The sequence below is a fragment of the Gymnodraco acuticeps genome, unplaced genomic scaffold (genome assembly GCF_902827175.1).
Source record: "Gymnodraco acuticeps unplaced genomic scaffold, fGymAcu1.1, whole genome shotgun sequence".
Classification (NCBI taxonomy): Eukaryota; Metazoa; Chordata; class Actinopteri; order Perciformes; family Bathydraconidae; genus Gymnodraco; species Gymnodraco acuticeps.
Window position 1 is genome coordinate 240,847 of NW_022990047.1, and position 18,841 is coordinate 259,687.

General features: G+C 41.8%; 2 protein-coding genes across 2 annotated transcripts in view; both read left to right on the top strand.

The window, feature by feature from the left end:
- The window catches only part of pclob (piccolo presynaptic cytomatrix protein b), a 63,872-nt gene extending 53,864 nt beyond the window's left edge, over positions 1-10,008 (top strand). The window contains 8 exon segments of the mRNA XM_034215599.1: positions 605-676; positions 1,841-2,126; positions 2,494-2,688; positions 4,658-4,799; positions 4,907-4,965; positions 5,686-5,823; positions 5,945-6,090; positions 6,851-10,008. Of these exon segments, the coding sequence (XP_034071490.1) occupies positions 605-676; positions 1,841-2,126; positions 2,494-2,688; positions 4,658-4,799; positions 4,907-4,965; positions 5,686-5,823; positions 5,945-6,090; positions 6,851-6,994 (1,182 nt within the window). The 3' untranslated portion in view covers positions 6,995-10,008.
- A 339-nt stretch (positions 10,009-10,347) lies between these two features.
- Positions 10,348-18,841, top strand: part of LOC117545743 (voltage-dependent calcium channel subunit alpha-2/delta-1) — a 111,900-nt gene continuing 103,406 nt past the window's right edge. The window contains exon 1 of the mRNA XM_034215683.1: positions 10,348-10,430. The gene's annotated coding sequence lies outside the window, so the exon portion shown is untranslated. The remainder of the gene's footprint in view (positions 10,431-18,841) is intronic.

Below are 18,841 nucleotides of genomic sequence, written 5' to 3' on the forward strand. Positions count from 1 at the left end.
TCTCACGCTGCATCAACACAGACAGCCTAACTTCATAGCAATTCAACAAAAATAATTATAGAAACATTGTAATTGTGCCTGTGTGCTTTTCTGTCACACTGTGTTAGTTAGTGTGCGTCTGGGTGCTTGTGTTTTCTTCATTGATGTCTGTGCTTTGCTTGTGTACACACAGACTGTAATTACAACAGTGAGGAAGTGCAGATGCAGTAGCTTTAGTGGTCAGATAGAGGCCTTCATTGGACTCTCTGGGGCTTCCTTCTGTTAATCACATCTCTGATGGCTGGAGCCTGCCACTCTTAAAACTGCTGAGGCATCACTCATTCAATCATTCACCCCTGATATATGTTGCAATCTCCCCTTACACATACCAATATACACATTCACAAGTTTATGTACATGTATTGGAACAAACCAAATCTAATGTAAGTCCTTATCTTCCGAGCATATTAAAGTCAATAACCATTCTAGGTTTGTTTTCTTTCACACTTTCTCCACTCACACATACTCAAACGCAGGCCTACACACAGTTATCTCCCTCACACATACATATGCACAAACCATCATCATAATCTGTTTCCCTTTCTCCTTCACTTTTTCTATCCAGTTAAAGAAAAAGACGCTGGAGGTGACTGTGTGGGACTATGACAGATCCTCTTCCAATGACTTCCTGGGAGAAGTGAGTGCTTTTGGAATCTCAAATAAAAACTCAAAATGTCCAATGCTTAACTCACACGTAGTAAACAGCGGCATTCTTTTTTCGATGACAAAAGCTTTTCTTGCAACTTTATAATACGAGTCTTATCTCCCTCGCACAAATTCTGTAGTCAATCTTTGCTACATGCCTTTACCTTTTTTTTGTTGCAAGAAGTGCTATTCGTCTCGTGCTAAATTCTGTATGCATTACAATTCTGTAGCAAAACAGTTTGGATAGGCTTTTATGTTATCTACCATCCAAATTATTTCCCCTTGGGACCATTTGGCTGCATCTCAGGTCGATGAAATGGAATCCTTGAGTCCCTCACTTGCGTAGTTTCCCTGCGTTTAGTCCCTTCCACCAGGGAAGCATGGAGAGACGCACGGAAACCACGAGAAGCAGGGAAATGAGTTTTAAGAGCAATGGGACGTCCTTTCCTCCGGAGCGTCGTCCGTTTGTGATGACACCGCACAGCTGATGTCTAACAGCAGCTCTGTCCCTGTTGTTTCCACACACACCCCCGCCTCTGTTAGCACACATTTACTGACATAAACATTTGTATCATCTGTTGTAGACCCAAATAAATAAAATAAAATAAGAACTCATTCTCAAAAAAGATTAACGCCATTCGTAAAATAATTGTTGACCACTTTGTTGTTCAGATATATCACATATTTGTAACTAAATGATACATTAATTGAAACAAAACACAGTATAAACTAAGGAGTGACTCTCGTGAGTTTCATGTATTTTCTTCACTCCGCTGGGGTACTGCTCTCATGTCAAGAAGCATCAGATCAGTGCATGCACTGCATCGTCCAATCAGTGAGCGATACACAGTAAGGGGGCGGGGCGAGTGTCTGAGGATTTAATCTGAGAATGGTCTGGTGGTTCCTCCATTATCGCTCCTCCATTATCGATCCTCGGTCCTCCGGCAGAAATAAGCGCCATGGGACGGTACTCAAGATGGCGCAGACAAATCAACTTCCGGTGATACCGAGGACCGACGAGTGAGGAAATGAAAATAATCGACCTGAGATGCAGCCTTTATACCTGTTGTACCTGAGTGATGGGCTTTGTTTTTTGAGTTTTTAATGGTTTTGCTTCTTCCTAACGATGTGTGTTTGTATGTTAATTGTGTCTTAGGTGTTGATTGACTTGTCGAACACTACCCAGCTAGACAACACTCCTCGCTGGCTGTTTCTGAACGAGCAGAGTGAGAGCATTGAGCACAGCAAAGCCCACCATGCTGCTCAAGGCCCACCAGGGTCTGGGTCAGGTCAGGGTTATGGTCAGGGACACAGCCTAGGCCATATGTCAGGCCCTGGGATGGGGCTTGGTATGGGACAGGGACCAGACGGGAGTCAAGATTCACCAAATAACTCTGTCATCAAGAGCAGAAGTCATGGAATCTTCCCTGACCCAGCAAAAGGTAAAAAAAGTCTCCATTAATAACTTATTTGTTAGCGTCGGAACGACTTATACTGTATACACCCTCAATTTCCATAATTTCTGTAAATCGCCACCATGACACAGATTTTCTTTGGCAGGCGTTTGGGTCAAAAACTGTGATTCTTGATCTTGTCCGTTAATTATTTCTCATAAAGAAAGAGGCTGTTACCATAGAAACATAAATGAGAATAATTTCCTGACTGCAATAATTACACTCTATGCGCTCGTCAACTGCTACATGGCCGCTGCTGTGGAGCAGAACAAAATAATAATGTTAACGGTGTGAATTCATCTACATGTTTCTAGTTAAAATAGCAGTCATAACCCACCATCTCATCTTCCTGCAGACATGCAGATGTTGCCTTTGGAAAAGTCACACAGCAGCCCAGGCAGCTCCAAGTCTTCCTCTGATGGCCAACTGCGCTCCCATGGCCCCTCCCGAAGCCAAAGCAAGAGCAGCGTCACTCAGGCCCACCTTGAGGATGCTGGGATAGCCATTGCTGCTGCCGAGGCGGCTGTGCAACAGTCCCGCCTGCAACCAAGTAAATCCCACCCCTACCCATGATACACTTCCTGTGACATGCTTCCTTTTTCCTGTGCATGCAAGCTACTGTATGTTGATCGTTTGAAAAAACCTGAACCGCTGTGCGATTACCTCCTTAACATTCTACCTTTGCCTTTTTTGTGAGCACAAAAATATTTGTTTTTAAACAAACATCTCTTAAGTTAAATGTTCTTCTCCTCCTAGTTAGATCAATCCTTCTTTCACTAAACAAAACCCAAGTTATTAAACAAAATAAGTGAGCTATATCAAATCCCCAACTTGCTGCATAATGTCTTTAAATCTTCAGTTCAATATTTATAAATCTGGTACATACAGTGGACTAGATAAAATATAGTGTTTGACATTTCCCATCTGTTAAACATTTTGCTACCTACTTTGGTATCTTAAGTAGGACATTAAACTGATATGTTGCTGTGAGTTACATACACAGAAGTATAGTTCAACCTTACCACAAAACTAAAGAAACATTTATATTTAATTAGCTACAAATAAGAGCCCCCGAACCCCTGTTTCTACATTAATTCTGCATGTGCCAGTCCCAAACATATTCTACATGATCTACATGCAGACCTCTAACTCAAATCAAGAAACCAAACCTCTTGGTCCGTATTAACATAATTTTAACAATATCGATTCATGTTTATGCATCATTGCATCATGTGGTGTCCTCAAAATAAAGTACTATGCTGTCATCCCTTCCTTAGATATGTTTTCCCACTGTCAGAACTATTTAAGCATGCAGTTGCAGCTTCCCTGGCTACTATTCCCTGGCCACTGAGGACTTTGTGATGCTGCAGTCGCTCTGTGTGTGTGTGCATGTGTGTGCCATATGAATGAACCCTCAGATTAGCCACAGAAAATGCACAAAGACACACACAGGTTTGGCTCCCCTCCCTACCCAATCCTCTCCCAAAGTTGCCTCCTAAAACAAAGTGGAAACAAATCTGAGACTGAACCAGTCAAACCAGGAAACACAGTCAACAGGACGCGCTCTCACCGGCCAATGACAGTAAAGCGGTCAGCTAACCATGAGAGGAGCAGGTGGGGAAGGTGAGGCAACATAGGAAAAATGTACTGCTAAATATGACTAATCCTAATTTATCAACCATAACACTAAAAACAACAATGAATTATTGATAATAAACTAAATCAAGACATATAACCAAATGTATAAAAACATTTAATTTATAAACATATTTCTCATTTAATTATTTTCATTCATTAAAGTCTGTTAAAGTTTGAGTGTGCATGTGTGTTTTAGTATGTTGTTGTTGCGTTGTTTTTGCGAAAATTATGTTTTTATGTCTAGAGATAAACCTACTCCCCAGCTATTTGTGCCACAGATCGGGCTTCTATTAGTCATTTTTTTTAAAGGAAACCTAGGCAGAAAAATGTCGTGTACAGTAAATCCATCCTAAGCTAGACAGAAACACTTCACATATTCTCTGAACTAATCACACTACTGTATGAGCATAACTCAGCAGCAGTCAGGACCCAAGAATAAAAAGGAAATATATCAGAGGACATCCAAATGATCACACCCTATTCATTTTCATTTGTGAAATAAACGTAGTATCCTTAATTGAAGTCTACTGTGGGCTTGATGAGTTAACCAATGTCCTTTACAAAGCACTGCTAAATGCAAGGACAAGCTGTCATCTACACTTATCTGCCTTTCCCTGATATGCTGTCATGTGATGCTCAGTCAAAGTTAAGTGTGACAGACAGTGGCACTGTCAGTGAGAGATAGCTGGGGGTGTAAAGCATTTCTGTTGCATGAGTCAGTAAAGATGTGCCATGTTGGCACAGATAGATAGATAGACACACACACACATACACACACACACACACACACACACACACACACACACACACACACACACACACACACACACACACACACACACACACATCACTACCATCACACTTTCTCTTGCCATCCTAAGGACCAGGACACCGACTGGGTGATGTCTCAGGGTCAGTGGTGCTGTCGGCCCCGAGTCTTGTTGGAGACGCATATGGAGGTCTGGATGGGGAAGATGGAGAGGACACTGGAGTGGACAGTGCCATTTTTCAAGTCCCACGCATGTAAGACTATTTATAGCTCATTCGAACCACATCCAGTAAGGCTTGAGGCTGACATTAATCCATCATTCATAATGTCTTATGATGCTCATATGTTTTGTTTCTCACAGCGGAAAGACTATTCCTAACGGCACAGACAAACACCAACTAGGGACCCCGGAAAATGAAGGCAAGTTCCAGAAATTGCCTCTGTTAACAGATGAAACTTGGTTGTAGGTCTCCATCTGCTGGGTACTTCATATAACAGCATTATTTATTTATTTGTTCATTTACATAGACAGTCTTTTAATAACTTTTAAACCGTGTTTTCATAATGACTATTTAAATGTGTAGTCAAATGCACAGTTAAGTGCTTATTGTCAAGAGGCAATATTTACACAGCCTAATGACTTGGCTGGGGTGGTGAAAGAGAATTGGATGTCACACTATCCTACGCACTGTCATAACTATATCCACGTTTCATGTAGCTCAGGTGTCATGGTGCCTCCCTTTCTTCTCTAGTTACAATTTGTAACAAAGAGCCCAAGGACATTTTAGGCTGTAGCGTGGCAGTTGTTGGACAGATGAGGGTCATGAGGTCATTTCCATGGTGCCTGATGACTCATTTAACACAGTTAAACAAGCCTTTCTTTGTAAAATGCTTACATTTAAATATCAATAGAGACGCATGACAGTTGATAAGTCCAGCTAAAATGTGGTTATGCTCCGAGTACATTATGCTTTGAGCACAGGTTTAACAATGCATTATTGTTAAATCATTTAAATATATCGCTGTCCTGTGCAACCATGGGAATGTGCCTTTGGGAACAAAAAATTCAGCCAGCAATATCCAAATGTAGAAATTTCCAAAAACTGATCACCCAATACCTCTTTTCATTTCTTTTTTCAGCCGGTAAAACACAAGTAATAGGCGAGATCAAGGTGGCTCTCAAGAAGGAGGTAAAGACAGAAGGGGACCAACTGGTTTTGGAGATCCTTCAATGCAGAAACATCACTTACAAGTTCAAAAGCCCCGACCACCTACCAGGTCTGGAAGTAGTCTGTTTTTTTGCACATGCATTAATGGCAGTATCTATGTGTTTTTAGAACTCTAAATAGTTTGCAGCATCACTAATCCATATTCTTGATTTATATTTATTTGCCCTTAGACCTGTATGTGAAGCTATATGTGGTAAATGTAGCCACTCAGAAAAGGATCATCAAGAAGAAGACCAGAGTTTGTCGACATGACAGAGAGCCCTCCTTCAATGAGACCTTCAGGTTCCCCCTAAACACAACTGGACACTCCATACAGGTACAAGAAAACACACAAGGACACCCTCTGTCCATCTGTCAAGCATGATATGTCATGCTTCCAATTGATCATTATACATGATTTTCCGCATATCTGGTTGGTCTAATAATCATAGAAAATGGAAAGCTTTGCAGTCATTTGGTGTATTCATCAGGTTAGTTTACATCCAGCATCTCTAAAATGGTATTGCAGTTATTAAAACTGGAGGCTTGTTACTTCTGACAAAACAAGTCATAAACCTCACAATGGTAAATAAATACACTGGTCTACTGCCTCGTGTACCAGCTGTACATATAGAACCTCCTCGTGGTGGGATGCAGGAAATGAGCAGGTACAAATTGCTGGTAAATTCTATAAAAAGTCAATTCAACACAGACAATTGCAGTTCAATAAATACTGGCAAATATAAAAGAAAAACATGCTCACTGACTCTTTTTTGAACTAATGCAATAGAAGCATAGATGTAATATGTAAGAAATATGAATGCATTTTCTGATAGTGTTGTTTGTTATACAGGACAATCTTAATGTGTCTATATTTCATCTTGATTTGAAGGCTTACCTAATCAACAGATGACACTTTATCGGGTTGTAACCTCTTCACCCAATGGTGCTTCCATTATTCATGCTGAATAACGTGCTTTTAGCCATGCACGTTTCAAGATGGAATGGGTTATTGAGCTGACAATGCATAAACGCTATCAATCAGATAACTACAGAGTAAGTCATGACAAATGTGTTTCTCTCCGATGTATTTTCAGCTTTTCTTGGTGTCCAATGGAGGCAAGTTCATGAAGAAGACCCTTATAGGAGAAGCCTACATCTGGCTGGACAAGGTGGACATGAGAAAGAGAGTGGTCAGCTGGCACAAGTTGTTTGTTAGCTCCAATCAGACCAACCCCTGAACAGCACAACAACAAGCTGGAGAAAAGGTGAAGGCAGCATTCAGAGATCCATTTCTGACAACAAGACAAGAGAAAAATATTTCAAAAGAGGAACTAAACAAATATATTTAAGTTCACGAGTGTTAAGGAGGAAATTATCTGCTAATACCATAACAATTGTATCTTTCCAACACTGCCAGCACACATATCCACCTCCTCCCATATCGATTCTGTGCTGACTGTGATTGTAGGATGCAAACATGCAAATACCACAGCAAGCTCTGAAACACACACAGCAGCACTACGGCTGTGTGAGCAGCGATGTCCATTACCATGGTTCCAATTCAATGATCAACATGATGTTGTTTTAGGGCTCTGCAACTAAGCTAACATATCTCTCAGAGGGAAAAAGGGAAAAATAAATCATCCACATTTGTATTGTGTTTTCTTCATCTGAGAGTCATTTTTGAAATGTCCATATGATGGTTGTGATGTGTGTGGACATCAGTGGTCTTGAAATGTTAAATATGAAGGAATGCATATTTTTTCTGTATGAAAGTCTTTCAGTTTTATGTAAAAATATAAAAAAACATAGTCAGACAGATGACTTTTGCTATGTGATGATAGAATATGTACAGCACAGATTGTAGATACCACACATGCAGATTACAGAGCATATCAGAGAACCACATTGTACAGTGTGATGTTTATATAATATACAAAGATATCAGATGCAGAATATATCTAATAACATATACAGTACAAGAGTTGTTCTCATATTACTAGATTATATATAATACAAAATAGAGTCTGTTTGAGGCTGTGAGTGACGCACTGACAATCCAGTAGGCTGCTCTAGTCTATGGTGTAGGCAGTCTTAATAGCCGTTATGTGAATGTGGACCTATGTGAGCTCATGGATGTTCATGACAAAAAGCTCCTTTAGTCCTTTGATCACACTGATGCACCATTAGATATTCAACAGGGCTGTGATGGATTACAACATTTTAAATGTCAACAAGCAGTAACATTTAGCTATTTCACTAGCATGCTATTGTGTTCGGCAGGTTGAATTACAATACAAGGACCAGCAGTTATGAGTTTCAAAGTCCAAATCACTTGCTGCGTTGAAAGTCACAAGCCAACTGTTGAGGATGAGAAGAGTTTATTACATCTGTTTCAAGTGTATGACATTTTTACTTTAAGGCTGTTGCTTAGAGTATGCTAATATTTATTTATGTGTGGCCTATCATGTAATTACACTGTTGGTATGGACATGTAATTCACAAGTTGTGTCAAAACCATACGTGTGTCTGCAACTGTCATCACCTCAGTATGACGGCTCTGCTTTCTGTGTGTAAGTAACGCCCGTCCTAGTTTTACCTAAAAACATTTCAAATGAAGAAAAAATGTTCTTACCAGTCAAATGTCAAGGTTCCTCTGTGTTTCTGGCTGTGCTGTAAAACTCACCAAGCTGTTTTGTGTCAGTGACTCCCACAACACAGTGAACCAGCCTCTTACACTGCCTGTGACCAAAACACTCACTCAGGCCCATTGGGGTTCACACATATTTTCAGTCATTCAGATGGGGCCACAATTATCTTGCAGAGTGTTGCCACCATATCTAAAGAATAGGGGGGAAATCATAGGGCATATCATAGGGCTGATGCAATTTTTTTAAAAGAAATAAATATAACAGAAGAAACACACCTAAAACAAGATGTCACCTAAATCTTATACCATAGGGTAACAAGAGAATATAATATGAAGGGAATGTGGCTGAGTTTTCCAATAATTATTTTGTTGTGCCAACCTTGTTTTTTTATTCCAGAAACATTGATTTTTAATTCTATGCAACATAGATGTGTTTGAATGCATTTGTTTTTTTGGAACTAAATGTTATTTATGTGAACATATGGTCTAAAAATGGCTTACAGAAAAAAGAAAAACACTTTAATTTGTACATTATTGAAGAAAATATAAAATAGATTTTTTTTACTGATTTTAATATAAATTGATGTTAAAAGCTGTTAACATCTTCATAGAGATGGTGCACTTTATTATTACATAGTTTATTTTCTTGTCTCCTTATAACTGTCATGACATGCAAGATTATATGTTTTGTGTTTCTGCATTGAAATGAACTGAATAATGGTGTATGTGGTGGCAGAAAATATTGTGGTGTGCATTTTGTATCTATGTGGCAAAAGAAAAAAACATGCAGACACGTTGGGGTTTCTCAACACAATGCACAATTTGGGGAACAATCACCTGTCTACATCATGCTCATAGTCTAATTACCAGTCTCTGTAAAGTACAGTAAATAAGACATATTCCCTAAATGCTCAGTCAACCCCTCGTGTTTCATTAGACTTCCCTCAAGCTAATTAATGTTTGTTCAAATCAGCTGTTGCCTGTAATTGTGAAACCATCTATGTGTTGTCGTTCTGACAGGTGTGAATGTGACTCAAGTCCTTTGACATGTGTATATAAAGTGTTTATTTTCTACAAAGATTGAATGTTTATATTGTCTGAAGTTTGAGCATGTGAGTGTCGAAAAAAATCACAAAAGACTTATAACTGTACAGCAATGTGTGTCTATAGTTGTACAAGGGGAGTTGACTGTGTAATCAATCAAAACATGTTCTGTCAACCAATGACTATATGTGCAACCACGTCCCATACACGGCTGAAAACAACACAAAGGAAAACAAATCTATTCAACTTTAATAGTTGTCGAAGACTTTATGTGTTGGATGTTGCATGTTTTGTTGATGGTTTGTTTGTATATTTTGCCTACAGATTATGTTTAAAAGAGACAGAGATATGTATAGATTTATCTGTATGCTGACTGTAAAGAAATATGCTTGTAAAATTGTCTTGTTTTTCACACCGTGTAAAAGCAAGGAATTTAACGTTATGGTTTTGTGGTTGTACACAGGATGTGTTGAGATATTATGCAAATTGTTCTGTAAAGAAAATCAGCAGTTTCCCCTGAGTCTAAAGAATAAATATTAAGAAGAGCTATATCAAACACGCAATGTGAAGCTTGGTTTTGTTCTGAATAACAAAAGGGAATTTTGAATAACATAATGTGTTGTTCTTAAATAGGGACCCCATTGCCTTGATTATATATTTGGACTTGATCAATGTGCATTAGTTAACTTCAATTGGTAATAATCAATATTATACTTCTTTCTGTTTTTTACAAAGTATCAGTTGCAGCATGAAGAAAGCATTTTACGTATGTTGTTGCGTGATGAGACCATAGATGTGTTAATAGACGCTGGGTGCTGGGGTAAACTGCCATTTACAACCAAAGAAGAAGAAGAAATATTTATAAAGAAACCTCGGGACTGAGCATGCGCAGTGTAGAATGGCGCTGACTTTTAAATGTAAGGAGAAGAGGAGAGGCCGCTTGGAAATGTACGTTTGGTGTTGTACAATGTTGTCTTAAGGTAAGTGATCAAGCAATACATAATTGTGTTGGAATGTAGGTTTCTGACTGCTATCGCTTGCTAACTTTGTCTAAACTAAATGTAAACTACCTAACGAGAAGAAAGCAAATCGCTCCTGTGTTTTGATTTGGGTGAGAGTCTCTCCCACAGGCTTGTTTGAGACAAGCGAGACCTGCGCAGTTGCGATCAACGTCTTGCTAGTGCGTTGCATGATGGTTAGTCATTTTGTCCGACTTGCTCTGGAGCTTATACAAGAGGCTTCTCAATACTCAAATTTCCCCTCCTCGACTCCTCGGTCCTCCGGTAGTGACCCGGAAATGAATTTTGAAGGACATCTCATTTCTCTAAATGCACACCAAGTATCGAGCGTCAAGGAGGCTCTCTGGAGGAGCTCTAACGGCCCGTCTACACTACAGGCGTCAAAAAATGCTTTCAACGCTTCGCCCATTCATTTGAATGGGGTGACGTAGGATATTTTCAAACTTCGCCGAACTGCATTGTGGGTAGCATGGCAAGGCGTTGCAAGCATCGCGAGCGTCTATCGGCGTCAAAAGTTGAACAATGTTCAACTTTTGAGGCTCGATGCTTGCTCGAAGCTGGCGTCAGCCAATCAAATCCCGTTTTTGCAATTCCCGCCAGTACAAGCGCTAGCCAATCAAACCGCGTGCAAGCTGGGAGAGCCAGACCGCAGTTCATTTCCTCATATTCCAAACGAGAAATTACGGTAGCAAATCACCCGGTTCTTTCCGACCAGAACTATTTACCGGGATACAAACCGGAGGAACCAGGCATGGAGGGAGGTGGCAGAGACAGTGGGTGAAACTGGTAGGTTTTCGCCTGTTTGGGGATTTTATATCCAGTTTACTTCGTTTTAACATTGCTATTGCTTTGTATGTCGGGGGCGGGAGATTCATGTGAATGGTTGTTGGTCGCGTTGCTCGCAAAAAATCGCCAAGCTTCAGACACGGCCAGCTTCAAGCTTTTTTGACGCCTGTAGTGTAGACGGGCCGTAACAGAGCCTACACACGGCGGTGTGCGTTGCCGCTTCAACGCTTCTGCCCATTCACTTTGAATGGGGTGACGTCACGATTCGCCGAACTGCATTGTGGGAGCAAAGCGTAGCTTCTCTCGCGGTGCTCGCTGCAAAAGTAGAGCAATGTTCTACTTGTGCCGCCTCGACGGAGGCGTCAGCCAATCAAATCCCGCGTATGCAAATCTGACATTACAAGCGCTAGCCAATCAAACCGCGTGTATGTTGGGAGAGCCAGACCGCAGTTATTTCCCATATGTCAAAAAATGGAGGAGAAAATGATCGTGGCGGTACTATATGACCAGTCCCTCTTTACATACAGGGATACAAACCGGAGGAGCCAGGCATGGGGGGAGGTCGCAGAGACAGTGGGTGAAACTGGTAGGTGTTTGCCGATTTGGGGAGTTTATATCCAGTGTACTTCGTTTGAATGGACAGCTAGCAAGCATAGACAGTATATTTAGCCAGCATGGATGTAGCCTGAATGATTTGCTTTGTATGTCCGGGGCGGGACATTCATGTGATTGGTTGTTGGTCGCGTTGTTCGTAAAAAATCCCCAAGCTTCAGACACGCCCACCGCCAAGCGGTAACGCACGCCGCCGTGTGTAGGGGCCGTAACCGAGGATACACTGATGGTTCCTCCACGGATGCATTTCCGGGAGCGGTGGAGGCGTGACGCACGGCCGGACTTATCTCAGCCAATGACAGCTATGCATGCATCCCCTGGATATTATTTTAGAAACTGCTTTCATCGCGTCGCGATGTTTCCAGAGAGAACAGCTGTAAGGTCCATGCAGAAAGCAGAGCAGTGTGTATAATATATATCACTCAGTATAACAGGCCTACTCTCTTTATTTGCTTTAGTTTAGTAGATATCTACAAACAAAGAGTCGATATTTTTCTAAGACCATTGCTTCACATAATAAAATACACAACGGCTTATGCTTTAGGAGCTGTAGGTGTGTGTGGTACTGTACAGTGTGTAGGTGTGTGTTGTACAGTGCGTAAATGCGGCGGACAGACGGGTCTCAGTTGGTTTGGTGTCCTCTGCTTACTTTTAATAGGCCTACTTGTAAATACAACTTTTGGCCCGTAATTTCAATTCCCCATTTCAGCGACCAGAGAGAGGGGGGGATATATCCAGTCTCTGATTGTGTTACGTTATTATGAGAGTGCTCTCATACTTTAAATTGTATATATTTATATAAATATATTTGTGTGTGTGTGTCCGCATCTGTAGCCTGTTATTGTCTCATTATACCGCACTCTCAATGAGTTCAAAGTAAATATGTGGGGGAACAATGTTCAGCTGATCTAACAGAGATACAGCGCTATGACAAAACACTCGACAGCTGATGCAGCTGTTGCCACGTAATAATGAACGGACGTCTCTTTAAAATGACCGCTCAGAGGAGAGGAGTTCTCATTTCTTTAAACATCTGCTGCTTCCCCTCCTCTCTCCTCGGTTCCCCTCGGTTCCCCTCCTCGGTCCTCCGCTCGCATCTCCTGTGGGCGGGTCTAAGTCTCGAGGAGGGGAACCGAGGAGGGGAGTCGAGGAGGGGAAATTTGAGTATTGAGAAGCCTACAGTCTATGCTCTGGAGGCCCGCCTATATGAGACGTTGAAATCTCGCGGGACAAAGACGCCCGCAGCCTTGAGAGCGAGGCGCGGCCATGGATGTATAATAAGAACTGGATACAGCGTGGGAGGCGGGGCCTCATTCATTCCTATAGAGCAGGCATATTCAAATGGCGGCCCGCGGGCCAGATGCGGCCCACAACCAACTCCCGAGTGACCCAGCCTACCGTGGCCAAATTCCTACACTAGTACAGACCATGAACGCAACACTCCGCATTGCATAGAAACCACCAAACCACAACGCAACACGTTTTTTGAAAGTACATCTAGTGGTGCTTGTAACGGTGGTCCTATGATAGCAACTCTAAAACATGTCTCTCTCAACTCTGAAGCGTAAACAGAGACAAAACGGTCATTGATCTTGTGTAGCAGATGCGCGCATTCCAAGTCAAGCTGGACCGACTTGAGTACGGGTCGGATGCTGCATTTTCCGACGCTCCGCAAACACATCACATCCCCGGCACAAATCACGGATGTGATGACAGATTTCATTGCGAGGTTGAAAGAGAACTTTGCCGGTCGATTGGATGGACTTGCTCTGCCCACAGAGGTGATGGGCTTTGCCAGAGACCGCTTCACTGTTGCAATAGAGGGGGACGTATCAACCAGAGCAAAGGAAGTGGTCCCCTCCATCGACGAGGGGAAATTTACACTGGAACTTATTGACATGCATTCATCTGTAACCATGGCACAAGAGCAGCGCACTAACGGGCGGCCAGCGAAGTTTTGGAGTGATGTAAAAAAACAGCAGTTCCCTAATGTTCAGAAAGTAGCGATCTGTGTGCTCAGTATGTTTGGATCAACATACAAATGTGAATCAAGCTTTTCACACATGAACTCAATAAAAAGTACCACTCGTGAGTCGTTGACTGACAGCAGTCTTGGATTGCATTGACATCCTATGAGCCAAAAATCACTGCTCTTGTTCAAAACAAAAAATGTCACTTCTCCCATTGAAAAAGTCAGCGATGACAAATCACAAATGAGGTGATAGTAAGCACTAGGGGTGTAACGGTTCACAAACATTTCGGTTCGGTACGTACCTCGGTTTTTAGGTCACGGTTCGGTTCGGTACGTTTTCGGTACAGCAGAAAAAATTCTCACAAAACATAAAATATATATATATATTTTTTTATTATTATTAAACTGTGAACTCTAATAAATAAAAAATATAACAAAATGAACATAAAAGTGCAGCATTTCGATGAACTGAAATCTGTGCTTGAACTGTACTGTAGTACTCTGTTCGTAATACTAGTACTCAGACCTGAGCAGCCAGCAGATTGACATTAGCCGGCAAATTGCTTCTCATTGTATTTTCAGGTTTTTTTTTTAGAAAAATTAACTTGTCCACATTGCTTGCTGAAAGGGCAGATCTGCTGGCACTAACAATGTCTCCTGCTGTGGAGAACACCCTCTCGCTAGGGACAGAGGTAGCAGATACAGCCAGGTAGCGCTTTGCCAACATGGCAACATGAGGATATTTGGCCTCATTGTTCTTCCACCATGCAAGTGGGTCGGAGTCCAGTGAAGTGCTGTCCGCTGCCATGTATGAGGTAACCTCTCCCTTCACCAGCTGCAAAGTGGGCTTGTTTCTCTCCTCAGTGTTGAAGAGCTCACCAAACAGTTCTGCCATGGCTGACTTCCTGATGGGAGGAGGAGGAGGAGGAGGATGGGAGGAGGAGGAGGAGGAGGAGGAGGAGGAGGAGGAGGAGGAGGAGGAGGAGGAAGATTCTACAGATTCCTCTGGGTCTGCTCTCCCTGCGGATGACATGGCTCCTGCTGTCTCTGTGGCCTCCCTCTGCAGAATTAAATGACAGAAATAATGTTATATTTTATATGAGAGTACTATTCACATTGTAACAGCTATAACATGTTTCAAATTAAGCAAAAATTGAATTTATGCATAAGGAAATTAATTAATTGTATACCTGTTCTTCAATGGCCACAATCTCTGTGGTGAGACTGTTGTAGATGTGTTCACGGCAGGCATTATCCACATGAGAAAGGGCCTTGAACCTTGGATCTACAGCTGTGCATTTATGAAGAAAGTCCTGAAGAGCAGGGTCAGTGTATCTGTCCTTTAGGCTCCCTCTGATGGCAGCTTTGACTTCCTTCACAGTTAGACAGTCCTTCTCATTTGGTCCCATGGATTTAATCAGCATTGTTTTGAGAGGCAGGATCATTGAAACTGATGGAGTTGTTTCAGTGCACATCAGTGTTGTAATTGTTTTTAGGGGTTTAAGGACCTCAATTACCTCCTCTGCCATTCTCACATCCTGGTCACTCAATGTATTAATGTTTTTGTTTTTCTTGAGGGTCTTTTCTGTCAATGCTGAGTAAACAGCAGCTTGCTGCTCAAGATACCGCTCCACCATGTCATAACTGGAGTTCCAGCGAGTGGGGACATCATGGATGAGTTTGTGTTTTGGCACATTGAGCATCTCCTGTTTGCACTGCAATATATGTGCAGCTGTTGTGCTACGGTGGAAGAAAGACACAACACTCCTGATTCTGCCTAGCAGCCTGGACACCTGGTTGATTCCTGTTGCTTTTTGTGCTGCTAAATTAATTGTGTGAGCAAAGCATCCAATTTGGGGGCCCAGTCCAGCTTCACTGATTGCATTGACAATGTTTCTTGCGTTATCTGTTGTGACTGGAATTGTGTTACCTGGCCTCTCCAACTTCCATTCTGACACTACCTCCTTCAGTACCTCTGCCAGATTTGTGCTTGTGTGCTGTTCGTAAAGGGGGCGAGTTTGCAGGACGTGGCTTTGCATGTTCCAGTTGCAGTCGGGTGTAATGTAGTGCGCCGTTACAGTTAAATAACTCTCGGTGGCCCGAGATGTCCACCCATCGGTCGTTAGAGCAATAGAAGATGCCTTGGATAGGTCGTGGACAACTGTTGTTTTTACTTTATTGTAAAGTGCTGGTATCACTTCCTGGCTGAAGTGCGGACGAGAGGGAACCTGGTAACGAGGCTCGACCACTCTCAACATGTGTTTGAACCCTATATTCTCCACAACGGAATATGGTCGCATGTCCGCTGCTATGAAAACACCTATGGCGTTTGTGATAGCTGTGGCTCGGTCGGAACTTTTTACGAGTGGTGGAGGCTTAAATGATAGTGGGAGTTGAGTTTGCACTTCAGTCATTTTTCGTTTGGTACCGGTAATATTTACGTTCGGGTGATGTCTTTTCAGATGCGTGTGCATGTTTGTTGTATTGCCGGCCGCGTAACCAATGTGTGTCGAACAATGCCGACAAACAGCTTTAGTTCGGTCCACCTGTCTTTGTCCGTCATCGTTGTATGCAACTGCAAAACCATAATGTTCCCAAACCGGAGACTTTAATGTTGGTGGAGGATTTTCGAGCTCCACTTTCCCTGCGTTCGCCATTTTGAGAGTTCCTCAAATTACTGACTAAATTTGAACGCATCCCTGTGACCAGCTCTCATAGCATGTCTCTCTCGTCCAATGAAATTACTTGCTCGCTCTATGACGCGTGGAACCCAATGTGAGCAAATGACTCTGAATGCTGCGCCCGCAGCACCTGAGATTACTTCCAAAAAGTTGTTCACGTTCTAATTTTTTTACGTTTAACGTTATATTCGTTCGGTACACTTCGGTACACACCCGTACCGAACCGAAGTGCCCGTACCGAATAATTTCGGTACGGGTACGTGTACCGTTACACCCCTAGTAAGCACCTAGTTTACTATAGTAGATGTGTAGTGTAGTATTCATTCATATGTTAGTTACCCTTATCCCGTGTTAGGGTTTGTGCACTGAAGGGTTTGACAGTTATTTGTGTATTCATTTAAATGCACTTTGTAATGTGTCTGGTCAAATGTGACCAAAACGTATGATTTTTTTGTTATTACTTGAAAAGTGAAAAAATAGTAGGCCTATTGCTAGGGCCGAGGCTATATACAGGACGGTCCTGTACACAACGCCAAATGGCTATATACAGGACCGTCCTGTACACTAGTGCTGGGGGGAAACGATTATTTTGAAAACGATTAATCGGGCGATTATTTGATCGATTAGTCGACTAATCGAACGATTATTTTTCTGTTGTTCAATTCATAAAAAACGTAATGTAAAAAAAAAATTTTTCACGATACTGTGTCTCAGAGGATCTTAATATTTAAGAACCTATTAATGTGTTATACCAGATTAACGGAAATAATCTCAGCTAATTGACGATACAAACCATGTTTACCAAAACAAAACACAAGTCTCATAAGAAGCATCTAAATGACCCCTGAGCGAAAAATGCTAACGGACATTGGCACAGATCTCAAGATAAAAGTACCCTTATTACTTATCGTAGCTGCACATACAATATATCCGATTAAAGCTGAGACTCCACAGATTATGTAGGTACATAGTATCATCACTGAGTGATCCGGACTCGCGACAGGGGAAGAAAATAGAGTCATCACAACACGTACCTTCACAGAGCTTCTAGAGAGATCGTCTCACCGCCGTAGCTGTCAATCTGATCAAAATACGTGTTCAATGGCATTCAAATGAGAAAAAACGCGGCTGAATCGGTTAATCCATAGGTTTTTAACGTCTATGTATAAAAAAATTATTGAATTTATAATCCATAATTCCATTTTAAATCGGAGAGCAAATGCTAGCTGCTAATGGTTGCCACCACAGCTAGCTGCTGCTTCCGGTCAAGCAGCAGTCTCAGTGAGATATAAATATATAAATATCTTTGCGTTTTGGACTAACTTTAAAATATTCCCATGCTTTTGAAGACCTGGGGCGAGATGTTTTCGTTTGAGGGCTTCGTCCGCAATCCTGTGAGGAGGAGTTGGTAGCCGTTTCAGTCTCCATTGTGTTAGAAGTGCGATTGCGAACTGCTTGTTGCTTTGGGTGACCCACGTGTGTGTGGCGTCATACAGACTATGGTGGCGACGCGTCGACGCGGAAATATGTCGTCGACGATATTTTGAAGTCGACGCGTCGACGACGTCGACGCGTCGCTACAGCACTACTGTACACAGCTCTCTGAAATGGCTATATACAGGACGGTCCTGCACAGAAGCCCTGAAATGGCTATATACAGGACGGTCCTGTATATAAGGTCTCTGAAATGGCTATATACAGGACGGTCCTGTATATAAGGTCTCTGAAATGGCTATATACAGGACCGTCCTGTATACAAGCTCCGAAATGGCTATATACAGGACCGTCCTGTATATAGCCATTTCAGAGAGCTGTTTACAGGACGGTCCTGTATATAGCCATTTCGGAGCTTGTATACAGGACGGTCCTGTATATAGCCATTTCAGAGACCTTATATACAGGACCGTCCTGTATATAGCCATTTCAGAGACCTTATATACAGGACCGTCCTGTATATAGCCATTTCAGAGGGTTGTGTACAGGACGGTCCTGTATATAGTCATTTGGCGTTGTGTACAGGACGGTCCTGTATATAGTCATTTGACGTTGTGTACAGGACGGTCCTGTATATAGCCACTCCCTATTGGGCCAGAGTATACCTCTTTTTGTTACATTGGAGCTCTTTAACTGTTTGTTAATGCACTTTTTGATGTGCATGTATGTATCCAATTTTATTTTGTATGTGAGGACATTTATTAAGACTTCTATTATTGTATTCAGTTAAATGCACTTTGTGATGTGCCTGGTTCAAAAAAACATAACCTGAATATTTGACTTCTAAAGCAAACAAATGTAATGCTACAACTGTGCACTTTTTTTCC